This window comes from Nelumbo lutea, chromosome 1, assembly GCF_056320005.1.
Source record: "Nelumbo lutea isolate HS-2025 chromosome 1, American lotus-T2T, whole genome shotgun sequence".
NCBI lineage: Eukaryota > Viridiplantae > Streptophyta > Magnoliopsida > Proteales > Nelumbonaceae > Nelumbo > Nelumbo lutea.
The window spans coordinates 206,378,483-206,405,758 of NC_142684.1; the positions used below are offsets into that span (position 1 = coordinate 206,378,483).

At 38.9% G+C, this 27,276-nt stretch overlaps 1 protein-coding gene, 1 long non-coding RNA gene and 4 other non-coding genes across 6 annotated transcripts; all 6 read right to left on the minus strand.

The window, feature by feature from the left end:
* Positions 1-387: 387 nt before the first annotated feature.
* On the minus strand, positions 388-1,308 carry LOC148880576 (uncharacterized). The gene has a single exon (XM_088963544.1). The coding sequence runs from the start codon at positions 1,165-1,167 to the stop codon at positions 634-636; it is 534 nt and encodes a 177-aa protein (XP_088819670.1). The 5' UTR covers positions 1,168-1,308; the 3' UTR covers positions 388-633.
* An 18,147-nt stretch (positions 1,309-19,455) lies between these two features.
* LOC148880577 (uncharacterized) lies at positions 19,456-22,376 on the minus strand. The gene is made up of 4 exons (XR_016104603.1): positions 22,300-22,376; positions 22,029-22,169; positions 21,310-21,868; positions 19,456-20,250 (listed from the first exon to the last, which is right to left on the minus strand). It is a non-coding gene; the product is annotated as an uncharacterized LOC148880577 (long non-coding RNA).
* On the minus strand, positions 20,336-20,439 carry LOC148880578 (small nucleolar RNA snoR31/Z110/Z27). The gene has a single exon (XR_016105979.1). It is a non-coding gene; the product is annotated as a small nucleolar RNA snoR31/Z110/Z27 (small nucleolar RNA).
* LOC148880579 (small nucleolar RNA snoR31) lies at positions 20,518-20,611 on the minus strand. Its single transcript, XR_016106004.1, has one exon. It is a non-coding gene; the product is annotated as a small nucleolar RNA snoR31 (small nucleolar RNA).
* On the minus strand, positions 20,688-20,787 carry LOC148880580 (small nucleolar RNA R30/Z108). Its single transcript, XR_016105993.1, has one exon. It is a non-coding gene; the product is annotated as a small nucleolar RNA R30/Z108 (small nucleolar RNA).
* Positions 20,947-21,049, minus strand: LOC148880581 (small nucleolar RNA Z107/R87). Its single transcript, XR_016106005.1, has one exon. It is a non-coding gene; the product is annotated as a small nucleolar RNA Z107/R87 (small nucleolar RNA).
* Positions 22,377-27,276: the final 4,900 nt, after the last annotated feature.

The following is a 27,276-nucleotide window of genomic DNA, read 5'->3' on the forward strand; positions in this document are numbered from 1 at the left end:
TATTGGCAAATCTGCGTCTTTTAAGCATCGGTTGGTTTAATCTTTAATGTGGTTATTGAGCTACGGCCAAAGCGTGTCCACTGCCCAGACCGGCATAGAACTAATAATGGTGGCAGACTGGCAGTGGCACCACCACCACCACCAGCGCGCCACTGCCCTTCCCTTCCAAGCTCAAATTAAAAGAGTACCTGATCACGACGGTGGCCGGCCGGCCAGCGGGTCACTAATATAACCTTTCATCAACTCAATATATTATATGATTCAAGATGCAAGATAAGGCTTATTTTATAATGAAAATAGCATTAATTACTTACGAGATTGATCCAATCTGGTTTATTTCTAAATATACTACGTTGGCTCTGGCTTTCGCCTGGTGATCATGTAATATCCGATCGAGAAAAGTACCACAGAAACTCATTAATGGAGTTAGAAGCTCGAAATACAAACTTCTTCCTTCTGCTAGCTAACCATATATATATAGTTAGTAGTTACTACTATTATATTATATTATTCTCGTACACTTACTGTATTTAATTACAGTAGCTATAGGCTATAGCCTATTGGAGAGGAGAGATCACTGTGGTATTAAGTTTCTCGATGGATGGTACAAGAAGAAAACCAGTAGCTCAGTCATCAGTTTCCTTGGTCGTTTGCAGCTCCAGAAATGGACGGGGAGTGTTCACCTCTTTGGCTGTCCATACCGCCTGAACCGCCACCCCCACCCCCACTAGGAATATTGCCAGGACCACTTCCAAAGCCGTAACCAACGCCACGAGCTCCACTACTACCACCTACACCAAAACCAAAACCATACCCTGAGCCTGAGCCTGAGCCTGACCCCGACCCAGTACCGAAGCCAAACCCATATCCTCTCCCATTCCCACTGGGAGACCGACCAGACCCAGAGCCATATCCCCATCCACTTCCAGGGCTTGATCCCCAACCCCAATTGTAATCCCAATTGCTACCATGACCGGACCCACTGTCCCCGCCGGTACTCGGGGTTCCGGTTCTGCCGCTCGGAGTCCACGGCATATCCCACGAGAACGAGAACGCCTTTCTTCCGAAACGGCCGCTGCCGGTATTGTATGCCACAGAAGGGTAGGTTAGCAAATACAGGAAGAGAATTATAAGAGGAAGTGTGAACCGAGTTTTGTTGGGTTGCATCGCTTTTCTTTCTTGCTTGCTTATAGATTTCCTTACTCTCTCCCTCTCTGGCCTCTGCTAGTAAGAAGAGTAAACGAGATTGTTTGGTTGGTTGTTGGGCGTTTTGAATCAAATGGCTAGTTTCGTTCACACTATTGGCTTGGACTGGACAGCTCCTCTATTTATTAGTGTTAGTTGGGTGATATTGAGCTCCTGTGACACTAGCCATTAGCCATGGGCCACAGCCCCACAGCCAACACCTCCTTGTCTCCTTGACTGGATGGATAGGAATAGGAGGAATTACCAAAGCAACACACTACCACGCCAGATTCCCACCACCGCCCCTCTGCTTAAAGTAATCCAGGATTTCTACACACTCACATGTCACAGTATCAACACTATAATATGGAAGGGTTCTTTCTTTTTAACATGAAATTACCCGACTACTCCTCACTCCTCAGCTGCTATTCAAAATTAATCAAACTCTGAATCTGAATGTGAAACTGAAAGCTAGTCTGTGAATAAGTTATAATTTGACAATATTAACTCTTTAGAACTCCGACCCATTTTTCAGTTCGTATGATGTTAATGTACTTGGTAAAAATTTAGTAATCCAGATTTCCCCATGAAATAATATCATTAACAAAGTATTCAAACAAGGTCGACTGGATTATTGGACTCAGACTGATCTTATCTCAATTGCTTGAATAAGCTCAATAATTAGATGCTAAAAAGCCTGGGCCCCTGGCTATAATTTGGGTTTGAACAGATGAGTGCTGCAGGCTTGGCCAGGCTCCAACTTGGTTGTACTTAGTGGGATCTAAAATGTAGCATGGGCCAAGGAGATGATACAATGGACCCAGAAAATTGGGTCTGGTTGAGTGAATGGTTTAAGTGGGTCGCCTGCATATTCAAAGGAGTATGATGGGAATTCCAGGTTGTAGAGAGAGTCTGGCACTGGCTAGCAATACGAAGGACACTTTAGTAATTCAGAGATATCAGATACTGAAGAAGAAGCTAGCTAAATTCGGTGCAAAAGAAACCAGTTTTTTTATCGTCACATTAGATTAGAAATTTAGAATGGTGGTGATGAGTGGGTGGGGTCATTCATGTTTAGAGGTTGTCGCTTTAACCGGCCATGCCATAGAGATTGTTCTTCACTGCAAATCCTATTACACTGCACTAGCCTTTTGGCCTGTGCTGTTCCTCGTCTCCCCCATTTAAAGTGGCCCGATAATTTTGACTTCCAAATCTTCTGTTTGGACTGGTCTGACGGATTTTAATTCCTGGAGACAGCGACTGTGTTCTGCTTTTGGCACAAGAGGCATGCGCCGTGTTACTGTGGGTTTTCCTTTGTCTACAGAACCAAATACACAGAAAAGAGAAACACAGAATGATGCAACAGTTGGAGTTTTCAGCACCTGAAAACTCTCCCATTAAGGATAGTGAGTGGACTCTCCATTTACCTGACATACACGATAGGGTTTGTTAAAAGTAGATAATGGTTTGTTGGCTGCTCTCTGGTTCATGAGAATCTAGTCTAGTCTAGTCCCATCCCACCCTATACACAGAGACATGGCAATATCCTTCTGGATCTGAGTTTATAAGACCCGTACTGTAATGGTTTGCATATATTGGCTGCAGTACTTCTGTTGCAGCTCAAATGATGGAAGGAATGGAATTCTCATGAGGTCCACATAATGATGGATGGGGTCCTATATTATATTCATCCCCCAGTTGTGTCTTCTCTTGTTCATTCATATGAGACATCATCAGCTTAATTTGTTTATACTACACAGAAACAGTTGACTTCCAAGTTGAACAAACAAGCTGTATTTCTATTTAATTGTATATTGATTCATTCATACTAAGAGCAATTCCAATTGAGTCTGCTGAGCTTTAGCTTAAGTCAGCAACCGCTTATGAGGATTTGGGGAGAGGTGGTCTCCATATGCCATGGCATATATAATAAGCAGCTACCCAAATGGACTGACTATATGTATATAGAATTGAAGAATGAGCAGATGCACCGAAAGGAGGAGAATGTCAACCATTCAATCAATTTCCCACCATTTGTTTAAAAAGAAAAAGGAACATTGATTGGTTTTAATGCAAGGTATGATCTAAATTACCAAACCCGCATCATCATTCATTTCCTGTAATCATTCAAAAAATCCCGCCCAGGAAGGAAGTCCACTAATTAGAGAATGCAGTGAACTTGATTAACTCCAGAGTCTTCGACCCAAAGAGAGCTTTAACTTTAGAATTTGTATTTCAACTCTGCAAGGATGTAATCACTACTAGACAATAAAATACAGAGCCTGATCCCGATGTGCACAAGACAAGAGGACCCTACGCATAAAGACAAAGTCTGTACCATCAGCAGAATGTTTTGATTTCATACTATACTATAAATTGGTCTTTTACTGGGAGTGTTCAGTATTCAGCAAATAGGATGGGTTCCTGCCTTCCTGGCTCCTGCTCCTCTCTGGGCCATAAAAAAATGGTGTGGACCTGGCTCAAACCCTAAGCAACCAACATGCTCAGGACTTGGCGTAAAGCCCTGCAGGCCAACTTTCTATTATATGAGCCTTACACAAAGTCAAACTGCAAAAAGGTCTGGCTGCCTTGTAGCATCCTAGTTGGCCCCAAATGCTTATGCTGCATTTGGAAACGATACAAATGGAGTGTAAATCCCGGTTCAGGGTAAATTTGCACTTTGATTCACTTTTGCCTGTGTTTGGCAATATTACATTTTTAAATTGACAAATGACAGACCAATGCATTTTTACATTGATAATAAGATATAAAAGTACATCAATAAAAAAGAAGAAAATTTGCATTCAAGTGGACTTTTGATAAAAAACATATGCTTTATTGGAATTTGTGTTTGCATCCATTACACCTAAAGGTCTATTTGGTAAGAAGATAAATTTATCAATGCAAAACTGTTGGAGGGAGATTCAAAATTTCAAGAATCTCTCTCCTCCCTCTCTTGTTTTCTATTTTTTCCTCTTTCCACTCTTGAGTGCATGGAAAGACTCCTTGTCCCACATTGCTTGGGAAAGGAGTAGAGATAGAGCATATCTATAGCTTTGCTCTCTCTCTATGGGTAGGGACCCATAGGAAGAAAACACTATAGATATCCCATGCATGTGAGGGGGGTTGGGGGTACTTTCCACATTCGGGTGTCAAGCCGGGCCGTGGGTGCGAGTGCGTGCACACAATTTACCAAATCGTTTTGTTTTATCGGGTTAACTACTTGACCTTTGAATTTTGAATTCAACTTAAAATGTTTTCTTCTTTCTCTTTCATGTCTCTTCGAATAGGTTTATGTCCTTTTTTCCTTTTTATGTCTCTTCGAATAGGTGCACTGTTTTGAAGAGGCACCTGTCTGAATGGACACCCTGTGTCCATTCGAGTCTGAGAACACTCTATAAAAGGAGTGTTGGTTGACTCAGTCTTTATACACCAATTCATTTGACAGTCTTCTCTTCTCTATTTTTTCTTAGCATCAATTCTCTATGATTCGCAGAGGTTTGGTAAGCGAGTGCATGCCTACCAGTGGCCTATGGGCTGTTTTATCTTGGCGACCGATTTGTGATCACTCAGTTGCACCATAGGGGGCAAATGCGGTTTTAAGGAGAGTGACCAAGTGGCATGACTCAACCATCTTTCTCTCAGTTTTGCAGTTATGCAAAGCCACACTTCTGCAAGTTCTCAGTTTGGAAAGCGATTACAATAAGTTCTATTTGCCTTCTTTATTATTTTACAACAATCTTAAAACCACATTTATGGAACCTATCACTGCTAACCCCTTCATGAGGAATCAGATACTGTCAACAGTTCCCAATTTCTCTAAAATTAAACCTTCCAATGGAACTAATTACAAGCGTTGGAGACAATGCCTGCTATTTGCCTTAGAGCAGTTAGGGGTAGCCTTTGCTTTGACAGAACCGAACCCATTAAACATGGAGAAACTAGCCCATTCTGTTGTTGCAGAACACTAAACTACAACCGACCACCTCTGCACCAACCATATCCTTAACTGCCTGTCCAATGAACTGTACAATGTTTACTCTTCCTACAATTATGCCTATGAAATCTGTAATGCATTGGACAATAAGTATGCTCTGCAAAATGCTGGAAATATGAAATATGTAATTGCCAATTTCCTGCATTTCACCATGAAAGAAGACATGAGCATGTCTGCCTAAATTGATGAGTTCCAGGTTCTTGTGAGGGAACTAGCGAAAGAAGGCATGATACTACTGGATGAATTCATTTTCAGTTCTCTCATAAAGAAATTGCCACATATATGGAATGATTTGAAGACCTTGTATGAAGCATAAGAGGAAGGATACTACTTTGGACCAAGTAGTGGTCCAAATTAAGATAGAAGAAAAGAGCAAAAAGAAAGATGAGGATCAGTTTTTCAAACCCAATCTCGTTGAGGAAAAGACTGCAAAATTCAAAAAGAATATGAATGTAAAAAATGATTAGAAATTCAAGAAGCATAAAAAGAAAGGAAATTGCTATCTATGTGGCAAACCCGAACATTACATGAAGGATTGTCGGTACCGAAAGAAAAACTTTGGGAAACCAAAAGTCAATTTGACTGAGGATGTAATCACAACCATGGTAACTGAGGCTAACTTAGTTGATAAGCCGAATGAGTGAGTACTGGACGCTGGTGCTACTAAGCACATATGTGGGTACCATAGCTCTTTCTATGAGTATACAACTTAGTCTGAGGGAGAGCAAGCCTTCATGGGAAACTCACAAACTTCGAAGGTCATCGGCAAAGGAAAGGTGCTCTTGAAACTGACTTTAGGAAAAATTTTAATGTTGAATGATGTGTTGCATGTGCTAGAGATCCGACGAAACTTGGTATTGGGAGACCTCCTCAACAAAGTAGGACTGAAGCCCACATTTGAAGCAGACAATGCCGTGTTAACTAAAAATAATGTTTTTATTGGAAAATGATACAATGCTGAATGACTATTTGTACTGAATATTTCTGATATTGTTATGAATAAAACTGCTTCTTCTGCTTATATTGTTGAATCTTTTGATATTTGGCATGCTAAACTAGGATATCTAGTGCTCCTTATTTAAAATGATTATGTAAATTAGGAGTTTTGAATGTTCCTATTAATTTTATAAATGAAAAGTGCCAAGTATGTGTAGAAGCAAAATTCACTAAGAATCCTCATAAAAGTGTACAAAGAGAAACTAAATTATTACAACTTATACACAGTGATCTAGGAGACCTTAAATGTCATGAAGTTAGACGAAAAAAAAAAGATATTATATAACTTTAAAAAATGATTTCTCTAGATATGCATAGTTCTACTTATATCAAAAGATGAGGCTGATCAAGATTTCATAAACTACAAAACTAAAGTAGAAAATCAGTTAGAAAAGAAATAAAAAGACTTAGAATAGATAGAGGGACTGAAAATGATGGACAAATCATAAAAAATTCAAAAAAACAGAATTATACATGAAACCACATTTCCCTATCAACTTGAATCTAATGGAGTTGCAGAATGACTTAACAGAACACTAAAATAAATGATGAATGCAATGTTGATTAGTTCAAGTGCACCTCTTAATTTGTAGGGGGAAGCAATCCTAACAGATTGCCACTTATATGATAGAATACCACTCAAGAAGAAATGACAAATACATTTTGAACTTTGGCATAATAGAAAACCTAGTTTGAACTATCTAAAAGTTTGGGGCTGCCTATCAAAGATTGAAATACTTGAACCTAAAAGAAAGAAATTAGGACAAACAACAATTGATAATGTTGTTGAAAACAACACAATAATAGAGTTCCGAGATGCAGAGTTATTTGAGCACATCTTTCCTTAGAGAAAAGAAATAATAAATAGGGAATTTTCCCAAATTCAAACAAAAAACCAAGAACAATTGAGTGTTGAAAGAATCGGTACTTCACTTAGGAAAGAACCAAACTTAAGGAGAAGTAAAAGACAAAGGAAAGAAACAAACTTGGGTGACGAAATGTTTATATTTCTGGTGGATAAGGATCCAATAACCTATTGGGAAGTTGTAACTTCACCTGATGCAATATTTTGGAGAAAAGTCATAATAAGTGAGATAGACTCTTTAGTCACTAATAACACTTGGGAACTTGTAGATTTTCCACTTGGAACTAAGGCTTTGAATTGTAAATGAATTTTTAAGAAAAAATTAAAATCAGATGGTAAAATAGATAAATTCAAGGCCAAGTTAGTTGCTAAAGGGTTCAAACAAAAGAAAGATGTAGACTTCTTTGGCACATACTCCACAGTTGCAAGGTTAACTACCATTAGAGTCTTGTTTTCCATAGCATTCACTTACAAATTAGTAGTTCATCAAATGGATGTAAAAATAACTTTCTTAAATGGGGAATTAGAGGAAGAAATATATAATAAGCAACTTGAAGGGTTTATTATGCCAGGACAAGAAAATAAAGTATGTAAATTAATTAAGTCGCAGGGTCTGAGGCAAAGTGGCTAAGGAACTTTTTGGCAAATATACCACTTTGGCCACGACTGGTTCCATCTATATCTCTCTCCATTGTGATAGCCAAGCAGCAATAGCCACTTAGCCAAAGCCAAGAACCAGACATACAATGGTAAAAGAAGGCACATCCGCTTAAGGCATAACCTGGTAAGGCAATACCTCAGTGAAGGTACAATTGCTCTAGATTTTGTAAGGTCTGAAAAGAACCTTGTAGATTCGTTAACCAAACCACAAACTTCTAAGGTAGTTTATGAGGCATCGGTAGGAATGGGGTTAAAGCTCGTTATATAAGTCGTTAGTGATAGACACCCAACTTATGTGAAAGGAAATCCCTAGAATGAGATTGAATGGGTAAAAACGAGTCGCTTGATGACTTGGGAAAGCACTATCATTTGTGTCCCATTTCAGATGCCAAGGTAAGATAGTGCTCATTACAGTTTGAGGAGGTTAAGCATGAGGTTCTTGATCAGTTAAGAATAGTGTGTGCAGTGCACACTAATAACTTACCTAAGTGAGTGCAAAGTGTGGCCGCTTCTAAGAGAGATCTAGGGTTGATTCTTTAGAATACTCATGATTTCGAGAGGGGAACACGGTCGAAATGTTTCAAAACAAAAGAACCACTAAAAAACCAGTAAGTTGAGTTGGTTAGCAAGTTAGCTAGTTACAACAAAGGGGAAAGGTTGAAGGAGTCTAACTCCACCCGTATCTGTAACATAGCTTGTTATACCTAAGTGTTGATTGAAATCCAAAAGACATCACCATGAATACTTTTTTCACTGCAATGCTCAGATTGTTCGATCTTCTTGTAACTTTGAATCTTGTGGGGGATTGTTGAATGGAGATTCAAAATTTCAAGAATCTCTCTCCTCCCTCTCTTGTTTTTTGTCTTTTCCTCTTCCCACTCTTGAGTGCATGGGAAGACTCCTTGTCCCACATTGCTTGGGAAAGGAGTAGAGATAGAGTATATCTATAGCTTTGCTCTTTCTATGGGTAGGGACCCATAGGAGGAAAATACTATAGATATCCCATGCATGTGAGGGGGGTTGGGGGTGCTTTTTACACGTGCGTGCCAAGCCGGGCCGTGGGTGCGGGTGCATGCGCGTAATTTATCGAATCGTTTTGTTTTATTGGGTTAACTATTTGACCTTTGAATTTCAAAATCAACTTTAAATGTTTTCTTCTTTCTCTTTCATGTCTCTTCAAACAGGTCATGCCCTTTTTCCTTTCTGTGTCTCTTCAAACAGGTGCACTGTTCTAAAGAGGCACCTGTCTGAATGGACACCCTGTGTCCATTCGGGTTTGAGAACACTCTAAAAAAGGAGTATTGGTCGACTTAGTCTTTATACACCAATTCATTCGACAATCTTCTCTTCTCTATTTTTTTTTGAGCATCAATTCTCTATGGTTTGTGGAGGTCTAGTAAGTGAGCGCACGCCTACCAGTGGCTATGGGTTGTTTTATCTTGGCGACCAATTTGCGATCACCTGCACAGTAGGGGGCAAATGCGGTTTTAAGGAGAGTGACTAAGTGGCATGACTCCGTCCTCTTTCTCTCAGTTTTGTAGTTCTACAACACCACACTCCTGCAAGTTATCGGTTTGGAAAGTGATTACAGATAAGTTACATTTGCCTTCTTTATTATTTTACAACAAAAACTAACCCAACTTTAAAAGTTATATGAACCGTTTTACACTCTACATATTTGCATTCACGCATATTTGCATTGTTTCCAAACACAACCTTCAACTTCGCAATTCACTTGTGTTGATCCCAACTGACCTGGCCCTTGTGCACTTTGAGGTTGAACTCCATATTGAATGAGGGTTGTTAGGCTAGATTGGATTCAAACCAGAAAGCTCACTAGATCAGAGTTTTGCTGGTTTCATCAATGATTCTATCATTCAGAGCATAAAAAACCATAAGGATTCAAAAAAGTTAACTACAACAGTGATTGCTTCAACACTTCAACTGTTTAGTAAAGTCTAGGTATGATAACGCTGATTTAAATAAATTGGATAGATTTCTTTTCCTGGTGCAACGGTTGGGTTGCTCCATTGCAACCTGGGTGACAAGGGTTCAAATTTTAGAAACAACCTCTCTGTATCTCTGCTTACATGTTACATCTATCCTTTTCCAATAGGAATGGCAATGGAGCGATTGGGATCCCGTCCCCGATCCCGATCCCTGTCGGAGATAAAAGTTGTCCTCTATCCCCAATCCCTGATGGAGGCAAATTCCCCATGGGAACCTGAACCCTCGAATTTTTCTTAATTAACAGTACTTTCTCAAAAATAAATTTACTTAAAATAAATAAAAAAATTAAAATATAAATAATACTTTAAATATATTTTGATATATATATATATATATATATATATATAAATAATATCATATATTTAATATATAATTGGGGTTGAAGTGGGGTAAAGACTTCATTCCCCATCCCTAACCCCGACGCCGACTTCGATCGGGGATCCCTATTAATCTCCGTCCTCATCCCCGACCCGATGAGGCTGGGGAAGTCAGCTACCCCTAGGGGATGGCCAAAATTGCCATCCCTACTCCCCAGCCCCCTGCAATAGCGGGAGCCTCTAGATAGATCTCTTTTCCCCTTCTTTTACTCATCACAATTTGAGCAAATTGGATACATCTCTTGTAACAATATTTGGGAAATAAATAATACAAACAACCAATTAAAACCATGATGTTATCAATCCCATAACAACAAAGTAAATGGTAACGATCAACACTAAGCACTCCTTTTCTACTAATATTCATTCTCGTTTCTCAAGTGACACTAGAATTGTAGACTTTGAATGATACACGCCAAAATACCTTTGGAATTTTTTTTTCTTATCATTGCAAATGCGGTCCATTATTTACTAAGGTTGGCAATTTTGACCCCATTTGACCATTCATTCCCACCCATTTGAATAGTGGGTTAGTATGGGTTAAGAAGCCCATTTGGATCAGGGTGGGGTTGGGTTAAGGGCACCCATTGGGTTAGTTAAGGTCAATAGTATCTCTTTACCACATCCCACCCTAGGGACATTGAGAGAGCTTTGGATAGTATCCAAGAAATAATAACATATGACGAGAATAATGAGCTTCAAAAGGACATTTCAAAAGAAGAGATAAGGGATGTTCTTTTCCAGATGGCTCCTAGGAAGGCCCGGGTATAAATGGTTTCCTGAATTTGTTTTTCCAAAAGTATTGGAAACTAGATAATACTTTAAGCCCATAAGTCCTTGTAATATGATTAATAAATAATTGCAAAAATCTTGACAAATAGGTTGAAGTCGATTTTGTGCCAACCAAAGTGCTTTCATCCCGAGAATGGCATTTCAGATAACATTCTTTTAGCTTAAGAGGTGATGCACTACATGACTCATACAAAGGCCTCTTGTGGTTTCATGGCTGTCAAACTTCACATGGACAAGGTGTATAATAGAGTGGAATGGATTTTTCTAAAAATGACTATGGAAAGTTGGGGTTTGGAAGGAAATGTATTGATTGGATAATGACCTATGTTTCTTCAATTTCCTACCAAATTTTAGTGAATGGATCTCCATCTAGAAGAATTAAACTGTAAAGAGGTCTCAGGCAAGGGGACCTCCTCTCTTCGTATCTATTCCTAGTTTGTTCCTATGTGCTTTCTATTATTCTAAATGAGAAAGTTGAAAAGAAAAAACTATATGCAATTAGGTCTATAAACAAGCTTAATAATCTCTCACTCGTTTTTTGTAGATGAAGGTTACATTTAGTACTCTGTATGAAGCCATCTCTCTTTACAAAAAGCATCAAGACAACAAGTGAGTTACAATAAATCTGAAGTTTTATTTAGCTCAAATTAGCACCTAATATTGAAAAAACACGTCCTTTTTGCCTTAAAAAGTAGAAAATTCTTCTATCTACTTAGAAGCTCACCTCTTGGTCAGGAGGAAGAAGAATCAAGTCTTTGAGTACTTGACTAAGAGAGTGGTAAAAAAATCCATTGGATGGAGAGAGTCCCTGCTCTCCCAAGAAGGCAAGCATATGCTGATTAAGTCAATAATGACAGCCATCCCCACCAATTGTATGTTAATGTTTTCTAATCCCCAAAAAGATTTAAGACTCCATGAGCAAATCCGAGAGGAGCTTTTGATGGAGATAAAAAGAATAGTAAAAGTATAATATGGGTATCTTGGAACCAAGTATGTAAAAATAAGTCTAATGGTGGTTTGGATATCACAGACCCTTATTCCTTCAATTTGGCTTTCCTTGCAAAATTGGCATAGCACTTCTACAATGACTCTGGTAGCTTGTGAGCAAGAACTCTAAAAGCAAAGTATTTCCAAACTTGTGATGGTGGGAAGACAAGTTCTTTAAAAAAGGATTATGTGGTAAGTCAACAATGGCCTTACTTAAGGTGTGAGCATGGGATGATCTATGGATTCTATGTGTAAAGGGCTTTAAGCCCTTTGGTCTCATAACTACCTCCTCCATAATTTGATGGTAGTTGATCTAATAGACAATGATAAAAGATGTTAGGATGTTGGAAAAATCAATAATCTCTTCATTCCTTATGTGGTTCAAAAGATTCTCTCTATTGATATCTTAACTAATCAGTGGGATGATAAAGTGATTTTGTTTGGAAATTAGAATGGTTCGTTTTCAGTAAATTTTGTTTATTTTATTGCTAAATCCTTAGAGGATGTAACCAAAGTTGGAAGGAATTCTAGCAATTTGGGGAAAAAATCTTGGGGTCTAATTTGGAAACTATCTTTTGAATACAATGTCAAACCTTTTGTGTGGAAATGTTGTGTCAATGGGGTTGCAGTTAGGAAAATTCTTTATAATAGAAGCTTGATGCCTCCGAATATTTGTGGTAAATGTAGGAAGGAAGTGAAGTTTCTTTTTCATGCTTTACTTCTGTTTGATAAAGCAAGATGTGTATGGGTTGGTTCTAATCTTTGGTCTGAATCCAGAGCATTTTTTTTAGAAGTCCATAGGCAATCCATTGAACTGAACCTTTCAACAATACAGGTAGAAGAAATGGCCGAGAAACAGACCAGGTATTTGGCCTTGAAATAGTACAAGCATGTTTCGCCATACAATGAGCTACAGAATTACCTGTACGATGAATGAAGGAAATGTGATACTGATCAAATCCAAGCAACAGATTCCTGCAATCGGCCAAAACATGATGTAGCCTCCAAGGGACCTCTAAAGATTGGTCCAACAGGAAATTAATAATCTGTTGTGCATATCCCTCCAGCCAAATTGATTTGATTCTATTGGGAAATCCTTATCTTATCTTCATACATGTATCTTTAGCTAGTTGTAGTTCCCTAGGGTCTTTGGTTAGTTGTAGTTTCCTACTACAACTGCATCTCCTAAATTCTATATATACGAGTGTATCTTGCATAAGAATTCTCCACAAAGATTTTCACTCGATATCAGAGCCTGGTGTGTTCGAATGGAATCCATGTGCAGCTTCGGTGCTTGGCATGCCAGACAACCTGGGTTTCTCCTCAACCAGAAGCGGACCGCCTTCCTCCCACCGAAGTTCGGCCAGTCATTGTAGCATCCGGCGACGTCCTGGAACCTGCGCGATCAGATAACAGTGGATGATTGATCCCCTGCGTAGAATTTCCGGTCATATATGAAATTTCTGTATCGGATCTGCTTTGCTGGTTTCTTGGAATGCAGAAGTCCCTTGAGTTGCAGAGCTTCTAGAATCTGCTTTAGTGTCTCCAGATCCTTTGTTGGTTCATTGATTCCCCGCATCTTCAACCGCTTCCCGATCTCTCCGTAGAGAGAGTCCGTGTGTTTTGGTTTCGGAAAGAAATCCTGTGTGTCAAAGAAACTCTTATGATGCTGTTGCGTCTACCATGATGACGTAGATAGGCCTCTGCTCGAAGGTCTCGATGGTTCGGGCTTCGATTCTCTCACACGAAGGTCAATTGAATCCGGTTTCCTGACGTTAGACTTATTATCTTCCGGGGCTGCATTTTCTCTTATCACATTGCTGGTGATGTTAACTCCAAAGCTAGTCTGGAACTGCTGCTTCATATGGAAGTTGTTCCCGTCGATGAAACAATACTGAAGCAGATTTCTCGATACTCTGGATTCTTAAGCAGATCTCCGTAACTCAGGCTGGTCTGATTTCTTAAGAGGATCGCGCCCGGAGTTGGACAGCGCTTCGAGGCCCATAAGCCGGGCTATGACGCTAGGCGAACGACGCTGCCTGTCGTTACCCTCGGGAGACGCCATTTCTGCAGAGCTCTCGAATTGAGTCACGGCAAATATCGCTGCATTGGTTTGGATCTCCCTCGGGTATAGGCTTTCCTGTTCGAGTGAACCCAGACTTTTCACTCTCTTCCAACAACGGCGATACCGAATTTCCTTTCGGAACAGAGCAAACGCTGCCCAGGCTGCGGCGAGTGAGACTGTAGGACAGAAGGCTGGAACCATGAATGATCATGATGTAGCGGATCTCACAAATCTGGTGGAACGGGAAGACTTTATGGTAATAAAAATTCTATTGATTGGATAAATGATTTTGGGGCGTTGCACCATATGACTGGAGAAATTTATTTATTGATGGATGTACGGAATATTACACTGTGTCCGTTGGGACTTTTCAATGGAAAGCAAATCACAGCAGTGACGGAAGGGACTATACATTTGGGTGGAAATAATTATTTACATCGTGTGATTTTTGTACCAAGAATGAATTGCACCTTATCTCCATAGAAAAGTTATTGCAATAGATAAATTGTACTATCACTTTTACTGACAAGCTGTGTGTGATACAAAACCAAACCTCGAGGATTCTGATTGGAATGGGTGAGTAGTGTGATGGGGTCTATCATTTTAGAGGAGTAGCACCGGTTCGAGCAAATAGAACAAGCGGTATGGATGAATGGGAGTTATGGCATCGTAGATTAGGGCATCCGTCTAAACAAATATTATCTTTTCTTCCTAAAGTAGATAAATTAAATAGTAGAACTGAAGGAGATAAGCCATGTGATGTTTGTTACAAAGCAAAACAAACACGGGAAACTTTTCCTGAAAGTAAACATAAAGTTGGTGATTGTTTTTCTCTAATTCATTGTGATACATGGGGGCGCCTATAAAGTACCTGTCTCTTGTGGTGTTGTTTACTTTCTAACCATTGTTGATGATTATTCTTGTATTGTGTGGGTTTACTTGTTGCTGGAAAAAAGTGTGAAGTAGCACATATTATTGAGAAATTTTGTGCCATGACAGAACACCAGTTTGGAAAGTAAGTCAGGATTGTTCGAAGTGATAATGGAACATAACTTAAAAGCTTGAAATCATACTTTGAGACTCATGGCATTCTGCATCAAACTTCATGTGTCGAGACATTGCAACAAAACGGTCGGGTGGAGAGAAAACATAGGCATATCTTAAATGTTGCGAGAGCATTGAGATTTCAAGTGGGCTTACCCATTGGTTTTTGGGGGGAGTGTGTCTTAACCATCGGATACGTGATAAACAGGACACTTTCTTTTGTACTTGGCGGGAAGACTCCGTACGAGATACCGTTCGGGATGCCACCTCAATACGAGCAAATGAGAGTATTTGGTTATCTTTGCTATGCTCATTGGAATCCTCGAGACAATGATAAGTTTGGAGAAAAGAGAAGGAAGTGTGTTTTTGTAGGTTATCCCTACGGAAAGAAAGGTTGGCGCATATATGATGTTGAAAGAGGTGAATATTTTGTCTCCCGTGATGTAATCTTCCATGAGAATGTGTTTCCATATGCCGCCAATCTAAAAGCAACTCTAGAAAACAACCCTAGCCCAACCATTGCACCAGTTGATGTCGTGGTTGATGATGATGTTTTTTAGAGCCATAGAGGAAATAAAGACAGGGGGAGTGATACAGCCGATATTTGTGGTAGGGGAGCCTTGAAAATAATGATGATGGTAAAGAGGAGGAGCAAGGAGATGGAGAGAATGTGCAAGAAGTGGAAATCAATAGCGGTGAAGACGGAACTAGTGTGGATCCAGCACCACGAGCAGCACTAGAAGAGTAACTTGGTAGGGGACATCGACATCGCACACCGTCTGTTCTGTTAAAGCCCTACATAACCTACACTACTCGGTGTTTGAAAGACCCCATTCACACTCAAGCCCACTTTGAATCAAAGTCCTCAGGTATGACTCCCTATCCCATAGCAAATTATGTGACATGTACTAACTTCTCTACTAGACATCAAGCTTTCTTAGCTGCAACCACTGCAGGAGCCGAGCCCACTAGCTTTTCTGAGGCAATGAAAAGTGAAAAATGGAGAGAAGCTATGAGAAAGGAAATCCAGGCTCTAGAGGACAATTGTACTTGGACATTGGAGACTCTACCTCCCGGGAAAAAGGCAATAGGGAGTAAATGGGTTTATAAGATCAAATATAATTCAGATGGGACGGTTGAAAGGCATAAGGCACGCCTAGTTATTCTCGGGAATAGACAGGTTGAGGGGTTAGATTACAATGAGACTTTCGCTCCTATTGCCTAAATGACAACAGCCCGAACCTTCTTAGTCGTGGCAGCCGCTAGGAACTGGGAGTTTCATCAGATGGATGTACATAATGCATTCTTACATGGGGATTTGAATGAGGAGGTATACATGCAGTTGCCGTCAGGTTTCACAACTAAGGATCGAACAAAAGTGTGCAAACTGAATAAATCTCTCTATGGATTACGTCAAGCTCCCAGATGTTGGTTATCAAAATTGACAACGGCCTTGATATAGTTCGGGTTGTTCAATCATATCCTAACTACTCTTTGTTCAGTTATTTCAAACACAATGTTCGTATGCACGTGCTGATATATGTTGATGACTTAATTGTTGGGGGAGATGATACTATAGCCATTGTGAAATTTAAGGAGTATCTCAATCGATGCTTCCATATGAAAGGTTTGGGTCCACTCAAGTACTTCCTAGGTATTGAAGTAGCTTGTGGCCCTGAGGGAATATTTTTGTCTCAACGGAAGTATGCCCTAGGCATTATCTCGGAATGTGGACTGTTGGGATCCAAACCAACATCTGTGCCCATTGAACAGAATCATCATCTTGCGCTAGCAAAGGGCGCTCTAATGGAAAATCCCAATCAGTATTAGAGACTAGTGGGGCGGTTGATATACTAAACCATCACACAACCTGAACTGTGTTATTGTGTTCATATCCTAGTTCAGTTCATGCAGAGTCCACGGCAAGAACATTGGGAGGCAATTTTGCCCATTGACACGATGTTCATTGACCGGCTATTTTGTTCTGCTGGGGCAGTCACCAGTTTCTTGGAAAACGAAAAAACAACATACTATGTCACGCTCCTCAGCAGAAACAGAATATCGTTCAATGGCTGCGACAAGCTGTGAGTTGAAGTGGATGAAGAAACTCTTTTTGTCCTTGGGAGTGGTACATGATGAACCTACACGATTGTATTGCGATAATCAGGCGGCTCTGCATATAGCCACAAATCCAGTATTTCACAAGAGAACAAAGCATATTGAAGTTGACTATCATTTTGTTCGCGATGAGCTACGGCATGGGAACATTGTTACTTGTCATGTTTGAACCACAGAGTAGTTGGCTGACATCTTGACGAAGGCTCTTGGAAAATAAAATTTTGCCTATTTCCCAGAAAATTGGGCATAAGAAATCTTCATGTGCCAATTTGAGGGGGAGTATTGGGAAATCCTTATCGTATCTTGATACATGTATCTTTAGCTAGTTATAGTTCCCTAGGGTCTTTGGCTAGTTGTAGTTTACTACTACAACTGCATCTCCTAAATTCTATATATACGAGTGTATCTTGCATAACGAAGGCATAGAATTCTCCACAAAGATTTTCACAGATTCCTTCATCAATGGCCAGCCTTAGATCCCTAACTGCCATAGCTTCGAGAACTTCTGGGTGATTGCGAGGAACATTAATAGTTCGGCCCAAGCAAAATTCTCCTTTGTGGTTGCGAAAAACAATACCAATTCCTGATTGCAAACCACTGGAAGCCCTATCAAAATATAGTTTAATCTGAGTCGCCAGAAGAGGGGCCCAAGAATTGGGAAAAGGATTTAGAGCTGGGCTGAATGTCATTACAGTTTAGTTTCCTCGAGTTTAGAGAGTTAAGCAAACTGGGCAGAAGCTCTCTGTTAATAATGTTTTCAGGAATGAAAGCCTCACCACACAACATCTGGCCTTCCAAGCATGCCACATGATGATGGCACCAAAATTAAAGATGAATTTCTCATTATTTTTCCATGACATTGACATAGAGAGCCACACTTCAAAATCCCAGATCTGCCCTGAATCTATCTTTGAGCCCAAAACCGAACCAAACCACATCAGTCTCATAGCAGGATAGAGAAGAAAGCGGTGATTTATTGTTTCCGGCTCATTACCACACAGAAAACATGTACTGTATCCATTTTGGGAACATGCCTTGCCAAGATAGCACTAGTTGGTAAGCATTGGTTCAAACATTTCCTAAGAAATATAAGTATTCGTGGTGGTAACTCAATACATCTCCAAAATTCTTTCCAAAAGACACCAGGGAAGGCCCAACTGCTATTCGAGTAACTAGCTTCGCCCTCACACACATAACGATATGCCGAGGCACTTGTGGGATGACCTTTAGGGGTGTATGTCCTTACCAATCTGTCACTAGCGAGGGCGGGATTCAAGGAGAGGGGAGTACGAAGTATAGCTTCCATGGTGCATTCGTCGAACAAAGCTTGAATCTTGGAAGAACACCATCGTCCAGTGGTTGGGTCAATGAGCTCTGCAAACTGCCTCTTCTTTAGAAGCTTGGTTGTACATTATCCTTAGATCTCTTGGAAAAGCTAATGTTTATGTAATTGCAAATATCTCTATTGTTCTGTAGGAAATTTAGAAATATAGAAGTGGTGACTATTTTGAAAATAAAGAGTCTAATCCTCTATGTAATTAATTTTGGGAGATCTCAAAGCTAGTAGATGAAATAGGTAAGATGTTGAAAATCTAGAAACTTGTCATCCAAATTTGCTTTTTGGAAGCCCCCTTGAAGTTTCTTGGAAAATCGACACAGTGGTTTTTTGAAATACAATAAAGTTTCTTTTGGTTTTGTTATCAGAGATGATTTGGGTTCTTGTTGGGAAGTAGGTTGTGGTTAGTTTATTGCTTCTTCCTGCTTGTTGTTGAAGCAAAGTTTTTGTTGGAAGTAGTGTTTCTTCTGGTGTGAGGCGCACTCTATGAGGAGTATATCCGAACTCTGTTTTACGAGTTGGTTTGGTTGTTTACTTTAGGGTGTTGTCTTTCGATCCAAACAGTTGATACATTTTAACCAAAAATCGCTGAAATGGTCAGAGAATTGTTGACCTGGATGATTGAACCACTATATTGTTCAAACCAACTAGTGGTTTGTAGTTTAATAAAAATTATTTAACTTTTTGTACATGGTAATAACTTCAAGAAAATTTCTGAAATTTTCTATGGATAAAATTTACCCCTCTATATTTAAATTTGTTGATAAAAAATAAGGACAAATAAGATAATCAGTTCTTGATATTAAATAAATTTTAAAGAGATAATTTAAAAATATTTAGTGCATTCAATTCTCTCATTAAATCCAACATCTAAATTATTAACTTACTCCATGTTCATTGAATCAAAGATTCAAGTCATTTTTGTTTATTCTCATTGTTAAGTTCTATTCATTAAATCTATTGTTAATAAATTGATAATTCCAAACCCATCCATTCACCAGCCCTGTAAACCTCAAGCTAACCTTTATTGGATACATAAAAGACTTTTTTGCCTTAGAAACTTAGAAAACCTCGGATACATGTCGGTTTGGCACTAGATACAGTTCCTCTGAAAGACTTGAAGTCCTCCTGATTTCTATATCCTACGAATTGAATTCAACAAGTAGGTCAAATCTATGTGATCTGTAGTTATATTCATACAGTTTGGATGCAAACAATGCCATACTCCAACCTTTGAATTGCCTCCGTAATTATGGTTGGGAATTGCTCTAGCATTCTGATTTAGGCACCATTCCAAAGGTTCTAATTCTTCCATCTTGCAATGAAACAGTATGCATCACAAGACAAGCTTTCAACCCATTACTGGGTTAAAAATCTGCTCCAAATCATCACTACTTAAACCATTTAACCTCAAAATCCAATTCTCAGGATTAGCTTTGAGCACAGAGAAAGAATAAGTCCAACCATTTTAGTAAATTCAAATTTCATTCTTAGAATATCAGAATTTCTTCTCTGAAAGTATGCTAACCACAGTTGAGTTTCATGAATAATGGCAACCATTCTCTAACTTCATTACTCCCTGTTTATATCTCCACTGATCCATCATCACAAGCAATTGCAATATTCAAGGAACATGTTTTAGTCAAACTCTCTGCTCCTATCAAGAATAATTTCGATTTATTATTTATTAGTATAATATACTGTTGGAAAGCTTTTTCGACTAGGTTTTGCTAGTTGCTTGATTGAGTGACATTGGTCCTGTTTGGCAACACCCAAAAGAAAAGATCTCCAACCTTGTCTCTTCTGTTTTAATATTACCTGCAGGATTTTGGATAATCAAATTCAAATAAAACTGAACTAAATGAAACAAAATGAGTAGTACGGAAAAAAATGGAAAGGGTTCACCATCATCAGCTTAGAAAGAGTCTTTCTCATCCACAGCTAGATATCTCTAACTGCGTAGGAAGGTGTCCTAAGATTAATTTCCAGATTTCATCACCTGATTGCTGAACCCCTTTTCCATTAAGAAAGAAAGCAAAATAATCCTTATAGCTAGATAAAATTAAGAGAATGCAAAAGCTAAACTAGGATTCAGAAGCAAAACGATGACACATCACCAGGAGATAAATCTCTCTCAGATCAAGTGTTGGATTTACTACTAATGCTTCATCCTCATCCATTTTTAATAGAATACCAGTTGAATGTTAGATGATAGATCTAAACCCAAGAAAATGAGGGGCTGGGGAGGAAACAGATTGCTCAGTGATGGCGTGTGACTAATTGGTTCGATTCTGCCAGCTTTTAACCTCAACTTCATTTCAGAAGAGGGAGCTTGTCATCCTCATAGCAATCTCATTCATCCACCAACCAACAGAAAGCAAAAAGAAGTAAGAACAGAAGAGAAAAGACAAATATCAACAGAACAAAGAAAGAAAACCCTAAGCACAAACAGAAGAGCTTTGGACACGATTTTACGAACAGGTAGGAGTAAAAAGAAAATGAACTATTTTAGAAGATTGCTCAGTTCAGCGGGGTCGTCGACACGCAAATTCCCCCAAGAGGAGAAACCTGCATTCCGGTCTGTTGAGCTTGAATTTTCCGAGTCGTCACTGCAATCTTCTTTCCATTTGAACACATAAACACCAAAAAGAAACAAAAACCCTAGACATGTATGATCTAACTACAACCCCAACAAAAGAAACTGCCTCGCGTAAACGCCCAACTAACCCTAAAATCTGTTGAGTTGAGGCCACTGAGACGGGCTATGTCCCGTGAGTCTTTATACTGAATGATTCTAGGGTTCGGGGAGTTGCTATTCGGATCTTGCGGTCCTCCCTAATCTTGTTCCTTATCGTACGGTTGTAATTAGGGTTTTACCGAGGGTTGATGGTTGATGCATGAGTACGGATCGGTCCACTCGTGCAACACGAGGATGCGCCACGCGTTTTTTGATTCGTCCGTTGGCTTAATACGTGTGAAATGAATTAAACGGAGTCCGTTAGCTTCTCATTAGTTCCATTCCACTTCCTCCTCGAGATTCACCTGACTCTGCCGTCGCTAGTCTTTTCCTTTCCAATCGGCGGTGATTAACAGCCATCATCGGTGACCCCCTCAGGTATTTTGGACTTTGCCCTTATAGAAGCCGGACTGCTATCATCGGCGACTGATAGAAGTCGGACTCCTGTCAATGGTAATCATTCAGATCGCCTACCCTTGCTGAACAAGCAAGAATGGAAGATTCTATGGACAAAGGAGTCCGATGAGAGAAGAGATGGCCACTGGAAACAAGAAGTGGAGGTGTCATCGTCGTGTTGTCTCACTTTGCCGCTTGGGGAGTCGGTTTCAACCTTCAATCTGGAGAATGTCGTCTGCAGCCATGGATTGTATCACAAGCGAAGCTGGATGCCTGGAAACGCGCAAGAAGAGCTTCCTTTCCCTGAACCAGATGGAAACATAAGGAAATTGAAACAAACCCAGATTAACAAAAACTGGATGCATGAAAGAAAGAAAGTGATATAGAACTAATGAAAACCCAAATAAAAGAAAAAAATGAAGAAAGTGCTTAATGTGTAAAGAAAAAGAAAGATAAAGCTCACCTGGATCTTAGCTTGGCGAATTTCACAGACCTTCTTCGATTCAAACCTATTCCATTTGTAATAATTGAACGATTTTAGAACCTTTCTGCTGCAATGCTCCTGGTGAAATTCACAAAAGCGTAACCCAGATTGTTCCCATGCCTGAGGAGTGGAGAGAAGAAAAATCCACAAATATCAACCTCTGAAACAAAGGGTTACTGGTGTTTTTCTTTCTTTTCTTGTTACAGAAAAAACATAGCAGAAGAAACAGAAAAGAAGATGAGAAGATTACCAGAAATCCATGGGCAGGTACACGAAGTCATATTCAGAGAGACAGGAGTCCAACCCCAACTGGGCTTTCTCGTTCTCCTCAGCACAGTGCTTGTCAAGTAAGCCCAACAACATCTCCCTACTGACATGAAGTACAGATAACAAGTTCAGAAGAAAAAACAAAACAAAATGCAACAGAGAGAGAGAGTGTGTGTGTGGATTAATGAAGAAATACAAACATGATTCGAGGTAATGATCTGTTGCAAGCAACGATCATTTAAATTCCAAAACAGGGACTTTGCTAACGTAAATATTTTACAAGAGAAAAAATGCATCCATGATCCATGTATGTCGCCATGCATGCGTGCATATTAAGAGATACAATGTAAATATAAATGCCATAATATATATCTTTTCCGATGATGGTAAGGAGAGGAGAGAGAGTCTGAATGAAACAGGAGAGAGAGACGGAGAGCAAGTTGTGCATGAATGTAGAAACATGTAGAGGAATGGAGAGAGACGTCAGTGAGAACTGAAGACAGTACTGAAGGCTGAAGCAACTTCAAAAACTTTGGGACTAATTATCGAGAAAAGAAAACCTTAATCTACATAGCTTAAGAATTTGGCAAAAAGGCAAGTACCATTCTAGAACAGTTCTGGAGCAAAAAGTCTAGGGACTATGAATAGTTTTTTTGGATATACAAAGAGAGGGAGAGAGGAAAACCTCAATTTGTTGGGTAGATTTTTTATGGAGAATATGGGATCACTGTAACTTTGGAGGAGAAGCTTTGAGGCGCGTCTGAAGACACTGTCTTTAGAACATTATTTACCCCCACTCAGTTTACTGAGTTTGTTGTTGGGTTACAGGCAAATTCGTTCCTAGAATACAACAGAGCCTTGGACGATAATCTGCAACCAGCAAAGTTGAAGAGTCTCCAAAGAAACCTTCTGTAAAACTGTAGCAGACCGGACTGAGAGAGAAAGAGAGTGAATTTCAAAATTGTGTGTTTTGGAGTCTGATTCATGCTCCTTAAATAATTTGTGAAGATGTATGAATAAAATGTAGGTGCTGTTTTAGAGAAGGCACCTTGAACAGTCACAATGACAATTTCAAACATTGTGACTGTTTAAAAAGTAGTTAACAGTTGGTGACTGTTAACTTTGAATTGTGCCTCTTAATCACACCCGATCTAATCGTGATCGTTGATCTCATCAACAGTGATCAACGGTCATCAACAAACCAAAACCAGAGCCGCCCTTCGCGAAACACGCAGGTGCGAGCAAAGTGCGCCTCTAAAGCGCCTCATTGCGCCGCACACACGCGTACGCGCGCGTTGCGTAGTATCGAATCCCTATACTCTCCCCTACTAATTCTAAGGAATGTAAATTAGCTCCTATTGAAATACTGAAAACAAAACTTATAATTTTCCAATGTGGGACAAGTCCAAAAGTAGGTTTTTGTAAGAGAAAAAATTGATTTTTCAACCAAATGTGCAGATGCAATTTCTCATGTAATTGACCAATCAAACTCATTGGATTTAATCTATTATGAGATTAAAATCCAACAATCCCCCACATTGATTGATCAATTACATGGTTCTCTTTCAAACCAAACTACTATGACACAATTATGCATACAAAAGGTGTTTATCAACTTAAACCTTTTGTTAGTATAGTTATCTCAGAGTCTTGTCAAAATTATTGGTGGTAAGACCTTAAACCAATTACTCTCAAGATAGACCGAAGACACCTATACACACAAAAATGTCTAGTCTCTGCAAGAGTTTCAAGTTTTGCTCAGCACTGTTATGGCCATGTGCTTCTTTCCTGGTTTCATGAACAATTCCGATAGCAAACCCAAACCCTTATGAGAAGTGGTACCACTTCTATGTTCACATAAGTGAAGTTCCACTATGTGTTCCGTTATTTGACACATTTCAGAACTTCATTAAGAGTTTATCTCAACCTCTCATCATAACGGACAACACATTGCTGTAACTTGTTGTTACCAATTAAACCCAATACTGATGGTTTTTTAGTTCAGGTTAGGTTACCATTACAGGTGACTAAGTAAAGGGTTTTAATCCCATCTCTTTGGTTGTCATTCTTACCAGTTCTCTGGCCAAGCCCTTGGTAGGAGGATCAGCCAAGTTTTTATTTGACCTCACATATGTTATAGTGATGACTGCATCTTGAATCAATTGCCTAACAAATTCATGTCTTAGACTTATATGTTTGGACTTACCATTGTAGGTACCACTGTAGGCCTTTGACAGAGTTGCCTCACTATCACAGTAAATGGAAATTGGAGGCATAGGACTAGGCCAAAGTTTTATATTCAATGATAAATTCATAATCCATTCAACAACTTTTCCAGCAGCCACTAAGGCTATGAATTCGGATTCCATGGTCAAGTAAGATATACAAGTTTATCTCTTGGATGCCCAAGATATTGCACCCCCACCCATCCAGATGTGAATTTGTTATCTCCATTACTGGTAATCCAACTTGCATAAGTGTACCATTCCAATACAGCTGGATAATCATAGTAAAACAAACCAAGTTCTAAGGTTCTCTTGAGATACCCAATAACTCTCTCAATTGCCTTCCAGTGCTCTGCACCAGGGTTATTAGTAAACCGATTAAGTTTACTTACCGCAAATGCAATATCAGGTTTGGTACAAAGCATAGCATACATCAAGCTTCCTACTGCACTAGCATACTCAAGTTGTGCAATTGCTCTACCGGTATTTTCTACTAGCTTTATACTAGAATCATATGGCGTGTTATATTCTTTGAACCCTAAATGCTTAAATTTCTCAAGTACTTTCTCAATATAATGTGATTGGCTTAATACATAACCCCTACTATGCTTTTTAACTTTTATTCCTAAGACGATATCTACTTTTCCTAAATCTTTCATCTTAAAAATAGAGGATAAGTAGTTTTTAGTTTCATTTATGCCAACCATATTGATACCCACAATAAGCATATCATCAACATAAAGACATACAATTACTCCATAATTTTCAGTGAATTTTGAGTAGATGCATCTATCAGTACTATTATGTTTAAAACCAAAAGCTATGATGCAAGAATCAAATTTCTCATGCCACTATTTAGGCGCTTGTTTTAATCCATATAGTGATTTAACCAGTTTACAAACTTTCTTCTCATTTTTAGGAAGAACGAATCCTTCTGGTTGTTCCATGTAAACCTCTTCATTTAAATCACCATTTAAGAAAGCAGTTTTAACATCCATTTGGTGAACAGACAAGTGGTAAATGGATACTAATGCTATGAGTGTTCTAATAGAAGTTGTTCTAGCCATTGGTGCATAGGTGTCAAAGTAATCAATCACTTCCTTTTGACTAAATCCTTTGGCTACCAATCTAGCCTTAAAAGTTTGTACAGTTCAATCAGTGTTGTATTTTCTTCTAAACACCCATTTACATTTTATTGGTTTTGATCCTAGAGGTAGATCTACTAGTACCCATGTGTCATTTGACATTATTGAATCTATTTCATCATTTATAACTTCATTCCAAAACGCAACATCTCTAGAGGTCATGGAGTCTTAATTTGGTTATTTTAGGATCTGAAACTTTATAATATGCTAAGCACCCCCACACTTTTAGATATGCTAAATTAGGCTTTCTTCCTGTGCATAATTTATATGGGCATTTGTTATTAACTCTAGAAACAATTCTGTTATGTAAATGACAGGCTGTTAGGAGTGCTTCCCCCCATAGGTTTAAGGGTGCATGAGCTTTTAACAACATGTAGTTTATCATTTCTGTAAGTGTTCTATTTTTCCTTTCATCCAGACCATTCTATTGAGGGGTATAGGGAGCAGAAAACTGATGTATTATTCCAAATTCTTTACAGAAAGAACTAATCTTGTATTTAAAGTATTTAGCACCCCTATCACTATAAGAATTTTAATTTTATTTTCTAATTGATTTTCAACTTCAGTCTTATATAATTTAAACATGTCAAAAGCTTCATTCTTAGTTCTCATAAGATAGACATAGGTGTATCTAGAAAAGTCATCTATAAATGTTTTGAAGTATCTCTTACCTCCTCTAGTTAATACACCATTTAGTTCACAGATGTTAGAATGGATTAGTTCTAGAAGTTGAAAATTTCTCTTAACACTAGGGAAATGTTTCTTAGCCATTTTAGATTTTACACATATTTCACATTTTTCAGTTGATTCATTACTGTAAGCAATTATACCAAGTTTACTCATGTTCTTTATGAATTCAAGTGTGGTAATCTATCATGCCATAAAGAGAAAGAATCAACAATATAAGTAGAAACTTTTCCTTCATTAATACTTAATTTGAACATAGCATTACAATTATATCCCTTTCCAATAAACATCCCATTCTTGGATAGGATTAGTTTGTCGGATTCAAAGACAACTTTGAATCCCCTCTTACAAACAAGATTTACTGAGGCCAAGTTCTTTCTAATGTCAAGAACATGGAGAACATTCAGGAGGGTCAGTGTCTTTTCGGAGGTGAAGTTCAACTCTACGTTGCCTCTTCCAGCAACTTTGGCACATGTTTGGTTTCCCATCTGTACCTCCAAGCCATCAGTCACTTCTTCATATGTCTTGAACAAGGACTTGTCCTTGCAAACATGGACTATGGCGCCTGAATCAAACCACCATCTAGAGCACGATTCTGCCATGTTGACTTCAGTAATCATCGCCACGAGATTGTCTTCTACCATGTTTGCAGACTTGGTTCCGTCTTTCCGTTATCAGCAGACTCATGCATAATGCCCCTTTTTTCCACAAACATAGCAGGATCCTTTCTTATTGTTGCTCTTCTTAAAGTTCTCATCCTTATTCTTTACTTGTAATGTAGGGTTAGTCTTCTTCGATCCGTTTTCCACAAAATTGACCTTAGAGTTCAGCATACCGGTCAAGGTCTTATCCCTATTGTCTCTAATTCGATACTCTTCTTCAATACGAAGGTATTGCTAAATT

What these genes read in the sequence shown, in the direction of transcription:
- LOC148880576 (XM_088963544.1), bottom strand. Translation starts at nt 1,167, where the DNA reads ATGCAACCCAACAAAACTCGGTTCACACTTCCTCTTATAATTCTCTTC.